Below are 14,462 nucleotides of genomic sequence, written 5' to 3'. Positions count from 1 at the left end.
ATGAGATATTTCCGGCTCGAAATCGGTTTTTAAGTCCGAGGCCGTAGGCCGAGGACTAAAAAGATTGAGAGCCGGAAATACATTTTATCTCTAGAGATAGAACTTTTGTTTGATAATAATAAATTATTTTTCCACAGCAAGTGACAGTCAAAACTGTTCAGTAAAATAAATTAATGGAATAAAATAATTTGAAAATATTTAAAAAATGAATAAGTTAAATAAATTGTTCAATAAATAACTCTGTTTTGCAATAGGTAGTGACAGGCAAACCGAAACAGCGAGTGCGCGTCGAAGGGAAGAACTCTGTGTGGAAACAGCTGAGCCCCAACGTTGAGATGTCGTCCGCATCTTCCGCACTGAGCCAGGGTCGTTACGCATTCGACCACGACCAAGCACTCGGCCAGAGCAACGTGTTCGACGCGAGCAACGCGGTGGAGGATCCGCTTCTGCCGCTTGCGATGCCGCTCACCTTCCCGCTGCCGCTAGCGGCATTCGACAATGTGTTCATTCCGCCGCAATCGGCCGCTGTCAGTCGTCCGCTGCCGCAGGCGGTCGCCGTCACGCCGGGACAGTTTAGGACCGGCCTGCCGCCGGTCGCCGCCACACCGGGACAGTTTCGCACTGGTCACTCCCTGCAACTGAAGCCCACCGACAGTCCGAGCGATGCCAAGCCATTAGCCAGTTTGCATAGTGTGCATACTCTTCTGCCTCAGGTACGTTTTACTGAATCTCAGTTCCATTTTTCAGAGAATAATGTTATTTCCCATAATCATAATAATTTGTTATTCAGCCCACAATACAATAAATGTAAGTCTCGCTTCGTCATCAACAATAAATCATTTATAAATACAACAGCGATTGCAGATAACAAGATACAGATCGCAAGATAACTATACTTAACCATAAAGAAAAGATAGCGTAAGATAAGCTACTAGATAGATAGAAAAGATACTTGAAAAGATACTTAGAAAAGGTACTTGTATCAGTTGTCTCTTTCTTAACTTAGATAAGAAGACTAAGTTAAAATCAATAAAAGTGTAAACACAGTTCAATATCACATTACATGGTTTTCGTGAAATATCACATTTACATAAAATATAGTTTATGCCCATAGTAAAGAACTAGCCGTCAGGCTCGCTTCGCTCGCCATATCCGTCTAGCCAGGGGGCTCCGCCCCCTGGACCCCCGACTGGATCGTCCAAAAATGAGATCAGCAGGCTCGCTTCGCTCGCCTGCATTTTTCGTTTGAGCATTTTTATCATATTTTAGGACAATCCAGTCGGGGGTCCAGACTAAACGTCTGGCTAAACGGATATGGCGAGCGAAGCGAGCCTGACGGCTAGTAATATAATATTCCCAGGATTGAAGTAGCAGTGACCAGTCAATTTTTCCGCGATAAATGCATTTAAATCTTCAACTGGTGCAAACCTAACAAAGTCAACTCAACTTAATGCCAACCTCACAAAATTATTAATTTAGTTGCCAGTTGACAACTGTTTCGAAGAGGTACTCTATCTAGATTATAGTTCTATAGGTTCTATAGTATGGAAATTTCAATTATAATTAAGAGATTGGGAGAAGAAGAATATACATGCTAAAAGATGAACTTCAAACCCTTAAAAACAACCCTTAGAGTTAAAATATTGCCAAAAGATTTCTTAGTGCGCCTCTAACGGGCCAACTGAACATACCTACCAAATTTGAACGTTTTTGGTCCGGTAGATGTTTAGTTATGCGAGTGAGTGAGTGAGTGAGTCAGTCAGTCAGTGAGTGAGTGCCATTTCGCTTTTAGATTCATCTCATCAATAGGACCATATATACATACCGTACGAAAGTAAGTCAAACTTTAGATATGTTTATTTCTCTCTTTCCCTGATATCACTAATTTCACTCACATACATTAAATTTGTTGTGAGGAATCATAAAATGTTTGTATCCAAGTTTATCGATACTATGTGTGTATCGTCTTTCACAGACCCATTCTACATTTTAATTGAAATTTCATCAAGTTCCCTTGACACATTCAATAATATTTATTATTCATAAATTAAGAATTTTTCTGTATTGAATTAGTACATGAATAATTTATTAGTGTAGTAATATTTAAAAAGTTTCATTATTGTGTTTGAAGGTCCTATAGTGGAATTTTCTAGAAAAAAAGGTTAGTTTTTCAATTCTGTATTCTGTATGAATCTTTTAATCATAGAAAAACCACTAAATCCATTTGAATTCCTCAACAATCTATTGAATTCCATACATGTTATGATTTTTATTATTACTAAAATTATTTATAGCATTCACTCTTGATGATGAGTAGAAAAACTATTCTTAATAGGCAATTAATGATATGAAATAAGACACTCATACCTTAATAATTGTTCAAATACAAATTAACCTGTCAAAGGATAAGACGCTCAAGGTACCTAATTCAAGTGTACCATAGGAGATTACAGTTTTGGCTGTGATTATGATTTTCCCTTATGATTCCCTTGATTATGTTCTTTATGATTCCAGGCAGATTGCAGTATTTTGTAATAAGTTTAATTAATACAGAGCTTTTAAGTCGTGTCTACCATTAGAAGCACTATTCAAATTTTGTTCTCTTTAATTTTCCTAAAAGTTTCTATAGTAAGGTCCACGTTATAATGACAGTATTTGATCAACTTTGGTTTTGCTATCCTAGTCTATCATTCGACAAAGCCGGTGGTACTATCCTTTTCTAGGTCCACAACGATGCCAATTATGTTTTTGACAATGTAGAAATATCATTAATGCAGAGAATCGGCATCGCTATTCTTCTATCTTTATCCACTGCCATTATAACGTGGACCTCACTATAGATTGTAGCTTTCTCTTCTAGGGATTTTCCACCAATAAAAAACTGCAAGTCGAAAACTAATTTTTAGTTTCATTATTTTAATTTTTAGATATTCAGTATGAATTATTTATTAATTATTTCTATATTATAAATCTCTCTACAACAATATGTTGTATCTCTACATCTCTAGATGTATCTACTTTTCTACAACTTCGTATCTCTATATCTCAAATCTCTACACCAGTTATTGATGAATAATTATTCTGTGGTTTCCTTTTTACAGGAAAACATGTTCCACCAGGCGACTGGCACTCTACAGACAGCAGACGGTCTCACACTGCCAGCCATGCAACATGTGTTGGTGACGGGGGCAGACGGCCAGATGATTCCCGCCTATCTCATTCCGGTGGCTGCATTGGGGGCAGCACAACCCCTTCCCCGCCACCCCAACTCATTCTTCCCCCACCACCGACCATCCTCTTCCTCCTCCTCCTCACACCCTCCCAGAGGAGATGCCTACGATCACCACAGGCACGAACCACACCACCACAATCAAAATTCAAATTCAAATTTTCACAATCACCACCAAAAACATTCTGGAAATTTGGTGGCGTCAGCTGCTAGTCCCCACCCTGAACGCCTGAAACCTTTCAGACCGTCGCAGCCACTCGGTTTGGACGGCTTCACCATATCTAGCAACCCTCACACACATGCACCGCTACATCACGCGCACTCGCACCACCGCCAGCGGCCGCCCTATGCGACCAGGAGTGTCGTCAGTGAGGGAGGAGGAGGTGGAGGGTTCAAGGCGGTCGAGTCCAGTGATCAGCGCCAGGTTAGTTTGGTTGCAATTCATGAATACGGAAATTGTATTCTCAATCTTATCAATCTCCTTTGTAAAAAAATCTGGTGTGGTACACTCACACAACTTTCCTTGCTCATTGAACTATAAGCCTCATTATCAAACGAGAATAATTTAGGTGAGTAACATAATGACGATTGACGGCAACATATTTGCAACTACGATCAGACTACTGTATATGTGTATATACAATTGTTTTCAGAGTACTTTTTCCTTTATGTAAATTGTGAAATTCGATGATTTTTTTTTAAATTCGTCAAAACAGCTGTTCTACAGATGAAATTTCTTGACTATGACTGTGTTCTTTTTATAAACTGCTCTACCTACCGTACCCACGGTATATGGAAGAAGAAAAAGTAAAAACCGTGTACCTATCTCATGCACGAGAAGGAGGTTAGAAAGTCCATTTCTCAAGGATGGGTAGACCCCCCATTAGTACCTAGGAAAAAGACTCATGTCAGTTGATAGAGCTAATAAATAACTATACAGGGTATAGATTGAAAAAAAATCGTTAGAGCCGTTTTGAGAAAATCGTGAAAAACATGGTTTTTTAGTAACTGTCATTTTTCTCAAGAATATTACGGAGCTCCTGCAATTTTCTCAGAAATGAGACTCATGTCAGTTGATAGGGCTTATAAATAGCTATCCATGGTATAAATTTGCAGAGAATCGTCAGAGCCGTTTTCGAGAAAGCCGTGAAAAACATGGCTTTTTAGTCATTATCCGCCATTTTTCTCAAGAATATTACGGAGCTCCTGGAATTTTCCCAGAAATGAGACTCATGCCAGTTGATAGGGCTTATGAATAGCTATCCATGGTATAAATTTGAAGGAAATCGTTGGAGCCGTTTTCGAGAAAACCGTGAAAAACATGGTTTTTTAGTCATTATCCGCCATTTTTCTCAAGAATATTACGGAGCTCCTGGAATTTTCCCTGAAATGAGACTTATGCCAGTTGATAGGGCTTATAAATAGCTATCCATGGTATAAATTTGAAGGAAATCGTTGGAGCCGTTTTCGAGAAAACCGTAAAAAACATGGTATTTTAGTCATCATCCGCCATTTTTCTCAAGAATATTAAGGAGCTCCTGAAATTTTCCCTGAAATAAGACTCATGCCAGTTGATAGGGCTTATAAATAGCTATCCATGGTATAAATTTGAAGAAAATCGTTAGAGCCGTTTTGAGAAAATCGTGAAAAACATGGTTTTTTAGTAATTATCCGCCATTTTTTCCGCCATCTTGAATTGAATTTTATTGAATTTCTTATTGTCAGGTCCTCATGGTATAAGGACCTTAAGTTTAAAATTTCAAGCCAGCCATGCCAACATGTGTGGTGACGGGGGCAGACGGCCAGATGATTCCCGCCTATCTCATCCCGGTGGCTGCATTGGGGGCAGCACAACCCCTTCCCCGCCACCCCAACTCATTCTTTCCCCACCACCGACCATCCTCTTCCTCCTCTCCTCCTCCTCCTCACACCCTCCCAGAGGAGATGCCTACGATCACCACCGGCACGAACCACACCACCACAATCAAAATTCAAATTCAAATTTCCACAATCACCACCAGAAACATTCTGGAAATTTGGTGGCGTCAGCTGCTAGTCCCCACCCTGAACGCCTGAAACCTTTCAGACCGTCGCAGCCACTCGGTTTGGACGGCTTCACCATATCTAGCAACCCTCACACACATGCACCGCTACATCACGCGCACACGCACCACCGCCAGCGGCCGCCCTATGCGACCAGGAGTGTCGTCAGTGAGGGAGGAGGAGGTGGAGGGTTCAAGGCGGTCGATTCCAGTGATCAGCGCCAGGTTAGTTTGGTTGCAATTCAAGAATTCAAAAATTATTTTCAATCTTATCAATCTCTTTTGTAAAAAAATGCAACCAAAATCTATTATTGAAAACCACAGAAGTAATATGATTGGTTGGGAAACTATAACAAGTTTGGTTACAACGTCTACAATAAATGAAGAAATGAATTTATTTTCTCCTCAAAAAGTACATAAATAAATGTTTATTTCCCAAAAAAATAAAACTACAACATCAATTACACAAAATATTAGATAAATTACAATTACATACAATAGTACCTATGTTACAAAAAATTCGTATAATGTGTCCTCTACTTGTTTAGTTTTTCTGTGTGGAAATTGACCTACTCCACTATGGCGTACCATGTTCTGGAGTAGGTTTTGATGTTTTTTGTGTGGATTATTAATTAATTACATAACATATTGCCGTGCTACCAATTTTTCCTTAAATCGGTTGGAATAGCATTTAACACCTATTAACCTAAGGATAGTTGTCGGCTCCAATGTAATAGATTCTTGATAAATATGAATGGATCTATTGCCTATGAATGAGAAATCCAGTTTTCAGAGCAAAGAACTTATAATCTTCAGATGAATTTATACAAATACACAAAGAACTATATCTTATAAGCCTAATTATTAGAGTTACTACGAACTAAAATACTTATCTAGTTTACAGTTGAAAAACAGTGGCTATTGGCTTGAATACACAAATAGCAATATACAAACAAATAGACCACTACAAATTTTTAAAACTCAATTAAAACATTAATAACGAAAATGATCAGAGCAAAATTTACAACAACACAAAGCCAGCCATTTTTCTAGAGAAGAAAGAACAGGCCAAAAAACAAGTCAGAACAGAGACACCTCCAACATTACAGACACGTCACCAAAAAATTATAACTTACAAGTTTAGAATTCACACCCTACATCTGTTCTCAATAAAACTTTATTTTGAAACTGTTATTTAAACTTTCATATATATTCTCTATTTAAATAAACTATTTATTCATTAATTCTGCTAACAACCTCGGTGACACCATGGAACAATGCAACAATCATTTACGATAAAAAAATTTCCGTCGAAAAGTTTGTCCATCTATTGATGACTCTGATATTTACTATAAAGTTCCATAGATCTCGAATGAAGATTCGATTCCAATGTGAGAAAAAATGTAATATTACAAATAATTAGAAGTTAAATATTATTTTGGAAATTTTACCGATCACGTTTCCAGTAGTGTAATCAGATAAACGAAAAAATTAACAAGTTAAAAACATTATGAAATATAATAAATAATAGAGAGAGAAATACTATAAAATAAGAATTAAAAGATGTGAGCAAAGTCTAAGGTTTTAAATGAAATTACCAAAACATTACAAAAACAACTGCCTGTAGCGCTTCAATTAGCAATTTTTGTAAATATAAAGGTCCTAAGTACATTAATAAATGCGAGTTGTTTTCGTTTTCATACAAGAACTTATAATATAAATTTAATATTATTGCATTGAAAAATCTAAAACTAGTTCAATGATACTTAAAGTTGGTTCAACATTTAAAATTACATCTTTTATGCGTTTTTTCAATTTCAATTATCTAACAATAATTTACATTGACATTGAAATACTTATTAGCTGGGGTATTAGATAAAACCCTTCCTGTTAAGCTAATCATTAGCTATTTTCTTTCAAATCTACACCTATTACTTTATTCTCTGTTTACAATTATTTATCTGATGCTCATCCATTGCTCTACTCTATAGTTATAGGTACTCCTACTCATCTCTAGACACTCTTCTGTTCAGCCATTCAACAGTCCAATTTATGAAAGCAACATGTTGATAAATTTACATTATAGTAGACTACTTTTGATAGTACGGTTGTACATATTATAACGTCTTAAATTTTTATAGTTTTCTATATTATGCATTCATATATTTTTAACTTGTAGGTCAAAACTGTAAACTGGTTTACATTTGTAAATATTTGAAAACCACTTACTTTTCTTGGCGTATTGAGAAATGCATTTCACTCCTGAGGAAGAGCTTCATCAGCCTGACACCAGGGGCACTTGCTGTCTATGGGTTGGACTGTGTGGACAAAATGTGTGAGAAGATTAGAATGATGCTGATGAAGCTCCCCCTCAGGAGTGAAATGCATTCCTCAATACGCCAAGAAAGGTAAGTGGTTTTCAACTATTTACAAAGGTAACACAGTGTCTACACTACAACAAAGTTATTATATAGTGTTTCGTCATGGAAAGCAACATTAATTTCATAAATTTTTATTTTACATATAACTACAGTATTATAATAATATAATATGAATCTTAATACACTTTTAAATTATTTTATCACACAATTTTTCGGACATTAATGCCATTTTTATTTGGCCATTTAAATGCCATTTTAATGTCCGAAACATGTTGTGATAGAATAATTAAAAGTGTATTAAGATTTTTATTCTATTATTGAAAGTAACCCTAAAGAAAAAAGACAACTACAGTATTATGTTTGCATTTCAGGTTCCCACCAGCATGTACGTGCTGAAGCCACCCTCACCAGAAAAAATCAGCCAGTTCGGAAGGTCGTCATTCTCCTACCAGGTGTTCGATCAGCCGCAAGCATCACCCGCACCTCAGCCGCAACCGCCCAAATACCGCACCATAGTGCAGTTGCGGCCAGTGCAGCCGTCCGGCGTCAGTGGCGTCGTCAGTAATCTTCTGCCCGGATTGCGGCCGTCACGTGACCTCGCCGGCGAGCAGACCGTGCTCAATGCCATACTGTCGCAGGAACTTTAAAAAAATAGAACACTACAAATTTTTTAAAACTCAATTTAAAACATTAATAACGAAAAATGATTCAGAGCAAAATTTACAACAACACAAAGCCAGCCATTTTCTAGAGAAGAAAGAACAGGCCAAAAAACAAGTCAGAACAGAGACACCTCCAACATTACAGACACGTCACCAAAAAATTATAACTTACAAGTTTAGAATTCACACCCTACATCTGTTCTCAATAAAACTTTATTTTGAAACTGTTATTTAAACTTTCATATATATTCTCTATTTAAATAAACTATTTATTCATTAATTCTGCTAACCAAGCCTCGGTGACACCATGGAACAATGCAACAATCATTTACGATAAAAAAATTCTCCGTCGAAAAGTTTGTCCATCTATTGATGACTCTGATATTTACTATAAAGTTCCATAGATCTCGAATGAAGATTCGATTCCAATGTGAGAAAAAATGTAATATTACAAATAATTAGAAGTTAAATATTATTTTGGAAATTTTACCGATCACGTTTCCAGTAGTGTAATCAGATAAACGAAAAATTAAAAAGTTAAAAACATTATGAAATATAATAAATAATAGAGAGAGAAAACTACTATAAAATAAGAATTAAAAGATGTGAGCAAAGTCTAAGGTTTAAATGAAATTACCAAAACATTACAAAAACAACTGCCTGTAGCGCTTCAATTAGCATTTTTTGTAAATATAAAGGTCCTAAGTACATTAATAAATGCGAGTTGTTTTCGTTTTCATACAAGAACTTATAATATAAATTTAAATATTATTGCATTGAAAAATCTAAAACTAGTTCAATGATACTTAAAGTTGGTTCAACATTTAAAATTACATCTTTTATGCGTTTTTTCAATTTCAATTATCTAACAATAATTTCATTGACATTGAAATACTTATTAGCTGGGGTATTAGATAAAACCCTTCCTGTTAAGCTAATCATTAGCTATTTTCTTTCAAATCTACACCTATTACTTTTATTTCTCTGTTTACAATTATTTATCTGATGCTCATCCATTGCTCTACTCTATAGTTATAGGTACTCCTACTCATCTCTAGACACTCTTCTGTTCAGCCATTCACAGTCCAATTTATGAAAGCAACATGTTGATAAATTTACATTATAGTAGACTACTTTTGATAGTACGGTTGTACATATTATAACGTCTTAAATTTTTATAGTTTTCTATATTATGCATTCATATATTTTTAACTTGTAGGTCAAAACTGTAAACTGGTTTACATTTGTAAATATTTGAAAACCACTTACTTTTCTTGGCGTATTGAGAAATGCATTTCACTCTGAGGAAGAGCTTCATCAGCCTGACACCAGGGGCACTTGCTGTCTATGGGTTGGACTGTGTGGACAAAATGTGTGAGAAGATTAGAATGATGCTGATGAAGCTCCCCCTCAGGAGTGAAATGCATTCCTCAATACGCCAAGAAAGGTAAGTGGTTTTCAACTATTTACAAAGGTAACACAGTGTCTACACTACAACAAAGTTATTATATAGTGTTTCGTCATGGAAAGCAACATTAATTTCATAAATTTTTATTTTACATATAACTACAGTATTATAATAATATAATATGAATCTTAATACACTTTTAAATTATTTTATCACACAATTTTTCGGACATTAATGCCATTTTTATTTGGCCATTTAAATGCCATTTTAATGTCCGAAACATGTGTGATAGAATAATTAAAAGTGTATTAAGATTTTTATTCTATTTATTTTGAAAGTAACCCTAAAGAAAAAAGACACTACAGTATTATGTTTGCATTTCAGGTTCCCACCAGCATGTACGTGCTGAAGCCACCCTCACCAGAAAAAATCAGCCAGTTCGGAAGGGTCGTCATTCTCCTACCAGGTGTTCGATCAGCCGCAAGCATCACCCGCACCTCAGCCGCAACCGCCCAAATACCGCACCATAGTGCAGTTGCGGCCAGTGCAGCCGTCCGGCGTCAGTGGCGTCGTCAGTAATCTTCTGCCCGGATTGCGGCCGTCACGTGACCTCGCCGGCGAGCAGACCGTGCTCAATGCCATACTGTCGCAGGAACTTTTAAGAAAAAATGCGGCAAATAGGAACGCACCCTTATCGCGCAGACGGTTTGGGTCAGGAGTTATCGGTAGAGAAGGCAGTTAGGGTGTGATCATACTGCAGCAACTAATTGCTATCGGTAGATAACGGCAGTGAGTTGGGGTGAGAGCATACTGAAGCAATTAAGTTGCTAACGGTAGATAATGCAGTTGGGGTGTGGACACACTGCAGCAACTATGTTGCTATCGGTACAGAAAGGCATTAGGATGTGGACACATTGGAGCAACTAAGTTACTGAACAGCAGGTGAAATCTATGAGAAATCAACACCACCCTGGCACACTAACAGGCAACTGAACGTTCGATGGTTTGCCAACAATAGGTGGAAAATGTCTGTTGGTCTATTGGCTTATTTTGGAAACAGTATTACTTGAATATGGAGCTATACGTATTAGAAAACGTCTGTTCAAAGATATTTAACTTATATTGGGAACCAGTATTTATTTGAGTATGGAGATTATTGCTGGAAAACGACAAATTGCTAGATCGACATATTTTAGGTATCTAATATTGTTGAAATCAGTACTGTACGTATAAATGTTTTTTAAAATTTTTGGAACCTACAATTCCATATTTTATTTATTTTATTAAATATTCCATAATTATTATGGAATTTATGGAACGGATTGAAGGCATTGATGCTTTCACTATATTATAAAATTAAAGTTCAGGACCATAGTTTTATGTGAAACGGTACTAGCTTTTATTCTTTGCAGAAGGAAAAATATTTGATGATGTTTTGGTAGTGATATATGAAAACCATATCCTTTGACTATATTATCATAGGAAATTACATTACCTCCAATTAATTGCAAAAACTTTGTCAACGAAAGTGGTTGTATATTGTAAACTGATCTGTCCTTGGATTGGTAAACATAGAACTATATTTGATATTTTGTGACTTAAATTTTCAATCTCATTAATTTATTCAATTACAAACGGTTAATTCAAATTATTTCGGTGAAATAATTGTAATTAAAAAACATGTACGGTATATATTATCCAATAACCTGCATGGTGAATTATAAAAGTCATAACTTATTCGAATTCGAACGTTTATTTTAGAATTATGTCATCGAAAATTAACTATAATAATTGCAAACGTAGATTTGTTTTATAAACCTATGTGCAGGAGAATTACTAGCTGAAATATTGAATCATATTATTTTCATTGTCAAATCAATCACCAATCATTGAAAAATCTGCATGGACCAGTTTAAAAAAAAAAAAATACAAGTTTATGGAAAAAGGCTCTCATCCGCCGTCTAGTCGGATCAATGTTCATATTGATTTCAAGCTAATTTATTAGTTGAATATCTAATAAGTTTACTTATATCCACACGTGTACTTATAGCACACGAATCGCTTTTTATTAAAACCGCTGTTTGATGGTATGCGATTGTTTAATGATAAGAAATTTTATTTTTGTTTTATATTGAGTTCAACTACCGTATTTTATAATTTGTTTCAAAATTGTAAATTACTGTGAAAATATTGAATTGTTGAATAGTTGAATATTGACATCCAACCTTGAATAGTATGGCAAACTATTAATAAATGGATATTATTATTTTTGTCTAATCTTATTCCCGCATTTCAAAACTCCTGACTTTTATGAAACAGGTAGCCCTAGTTTTTCAAAAGCCTTTCTAATGCATACTTTCTGGAGTCCACTTACTATCGAAAAACCTCATAAAATAAAACATGAATATGCCTGTATTGTAACATAATCTGAATGAATGTGAGACTATCACTTGTAATGCAAAATTGTTATTCACAACTATTTTCCTTTGTATAATTTATTGAAGAAAATCCTATGAATCCTCCTTCTTTCATTGGTATGGAAATTTTAAATTTAGATTAATGCTTTTCTAGGTTTGAAAAAATGTATGAATTCAACATTATCAAAAATCTTTCACCCCTAGATCCATTCTTTGGCATACTTTGTTCAATTTATTCAATTCCAACCTGTAATTGCAACATAAACCATTGAGATGGGCAGATGGTCAGTGAAAACCACAAAATCTTGTAATTTTAGTTATGGGGTAGACTAGACTTCTCGTCATTCTACTATGCATTCTTATACTATTGAATGACTTGTAATTTTATATTATTTTTATAAATTTTTATGTGTATAAATTATCTCTGAACAAAACTGTTATAGTATTTTGAAGAAATTATCTGTTGAAATTGTGTTGTATTTGTATAAACTATCGGATAATAATTGTTCTCAACCTTATTAGATGCATTTTGTAACAGTTTTTTCTCTCCTAAATTACCCTGTGTTGGAGTATTTTAACATATATTCCATATTTTAACATATATTATAGCATATTTCAACATACCGGGTGCTTCAAAAAAATGTATACACACTTTGAGCTTTCATAGAAAATTTATTACCGTTCTACAAAGTTAAATTTCAGGAAAATAGAAAGCTGAAAGTCCAATGTAAATGAAACATTAATAACAAATGTTAATACTGTTCAAATTGGTGACCTGCAGCATCAATACAATTCTGAGTACGAGTCACCACTGATTCTGTACATCGTATCAAAACGTCCAATGAGATTTCTCTACACACTGCTGAATCTCATTCCAAAGAATGTCTAGGTTACGTGGCTTACGTTTGTACACCTCATCTTTTACTGTGCCCCACAAGAAGAAATCCAGTGGTGTAAGGTCTGGAGAGCGTGTTGGAAACTCGATTGGCCCCCTGCGTCCTATCCACTGGCCTGGCAAATTTGGATCCAGGTAAGCTCGTACGTCCCTGTGATAGTGCGGCGGAGCACCATCTTGTTGAAAATAAAAATCATCATTACCGTATAATGCACGAATGGCAGGAAATATGGAATCAGCAAGCATTGTTAGGTAATTAATACTAGTTACAGTGCCTTCAAATCGAAAAGGTCCAATGAGTCCCCTTGAAGACAAACCGCACCACACATTTACACCAGGCAAATTTACAGATTTTTCAATTGTAATGTGAGGATTTTCTTCACCCCAGTAAACACAATTGTACCTATTGACAGTTCCATTGAGTTTGAATTGGGCTTTGAGTTTCCACTGTCTTTGACTTCATTTACATTCTCAAACTTCCAGTACCACTTAATAACCTGCTTACGTTCTTCAAAACTCAAACGTACGTCCGCCATGTTGATATTACAAATTCCAACTAACAATATAACATAGAGGGACGATTATGCTGCCACCTGGCAAAGAAATATAACATCAGCCTTGTAGAGCGATAAAACTACGATTGTTTAAAGTGTGTATACATTTTTTGAAGCACCCGCTATATTAAGTATTTTAATACATTTTCAACCTTAAATTGGAGTAAGTTTGTAGAGTGATATAACAGGGATGAAATAACTTTTGAAGTCTATATACGAAATACCATATTTTATTATTCATGCTCCCATAAGCATCAATAACAACTAATTGAATTACGCTTTACAAAAATGACAAGCTGATATTGGGTAAAATAGAATACTGATCTCAAGAAATTGTTTGAAAATAGTGAGCTCATTCAGTACCACCTCGAATTTATAAAAAAATCTCACCAATAAATTATAATTAAATCATCTCTGAATTCCGTATTTATGAACGAACCTACTACTTATGAACGACCTTAACTTATGAATGAATTGATTGCCTTACGTGAGATACTTAAGCCCAATTCACACTGAAGTCGCGTGGCACTGACGTGGCGTTAGAGTTTTTAACTCTCATATAAACATATGGTTCAATGCAAACAGAAGTGGCATGGAAGCACTTAAGTTTGCTTTGGACCATTTATGTTCATATTGGAGTGGCGTGGAAGTGAAAATAAGTTAGTGCCACTTCTGTGTGGATTGGGCCTTAGATTCACTTAAAAATGTCCTATTTTGCATCAAACACTGACTTTTGATACAAGAAAATATATGTAAACGTCAAGTTTTGCAACTGATAGGCTACTCCATAATATTATTATGATGTAGTTCAAAACACAGTTAAATAGATATATAATACTCCATTTTGACCAAAAGTGGATATGTCCGGTTTTGC

General features: G+C 35.4%; 1 protein-coding gene across 1 annotated transcript; it reads left to right on the top strand.

Moving 5' to 3' along the window:
- The first annotated feature begins 160 nt into the window (after positions 1-160).
- LOC120356717 lies at positions 161-8,299 on the top strand. The gene is made up of 3 exons (XM_039445694.1): positions 161-713; positions 3,102-3,653; positions 8,024-8,299. Exons 1-3 carry the CDS (start codon positions 336-338, stop codon positions 8,297-8,299), a joined length of 1,206 nt encoding a protein of 401 aa, XP_039301628.1. The 5' UTR covers positions 161-335.
- The last annotated feature ends 6,163 nt before the right edge of the window (positions 8,300-14,462 follow it).

Source organism: Nilaparvata lugens, unplaced genomic scaffold (genome assembly GCF_014356525.2).
Source record: "Nilaparvata lugens isolate BPH unplaced genomic scaffold, ASM1435652v1 scaffold7669, whole genome shotgun sequence".
NCBI classification, from domain to species: domain Eukaryota; kingdom Metazoa; phylum Arthropoda; class Insecta; order Hemiptera; family Delphacidae; genus Nilaparvata; species Nilaparvata lugens.
The sequence above is the reverse complement of the archived record's forward strand: the minus strand, read 5'-3'. Positions and strand labels throughout refer to the sequence as shown.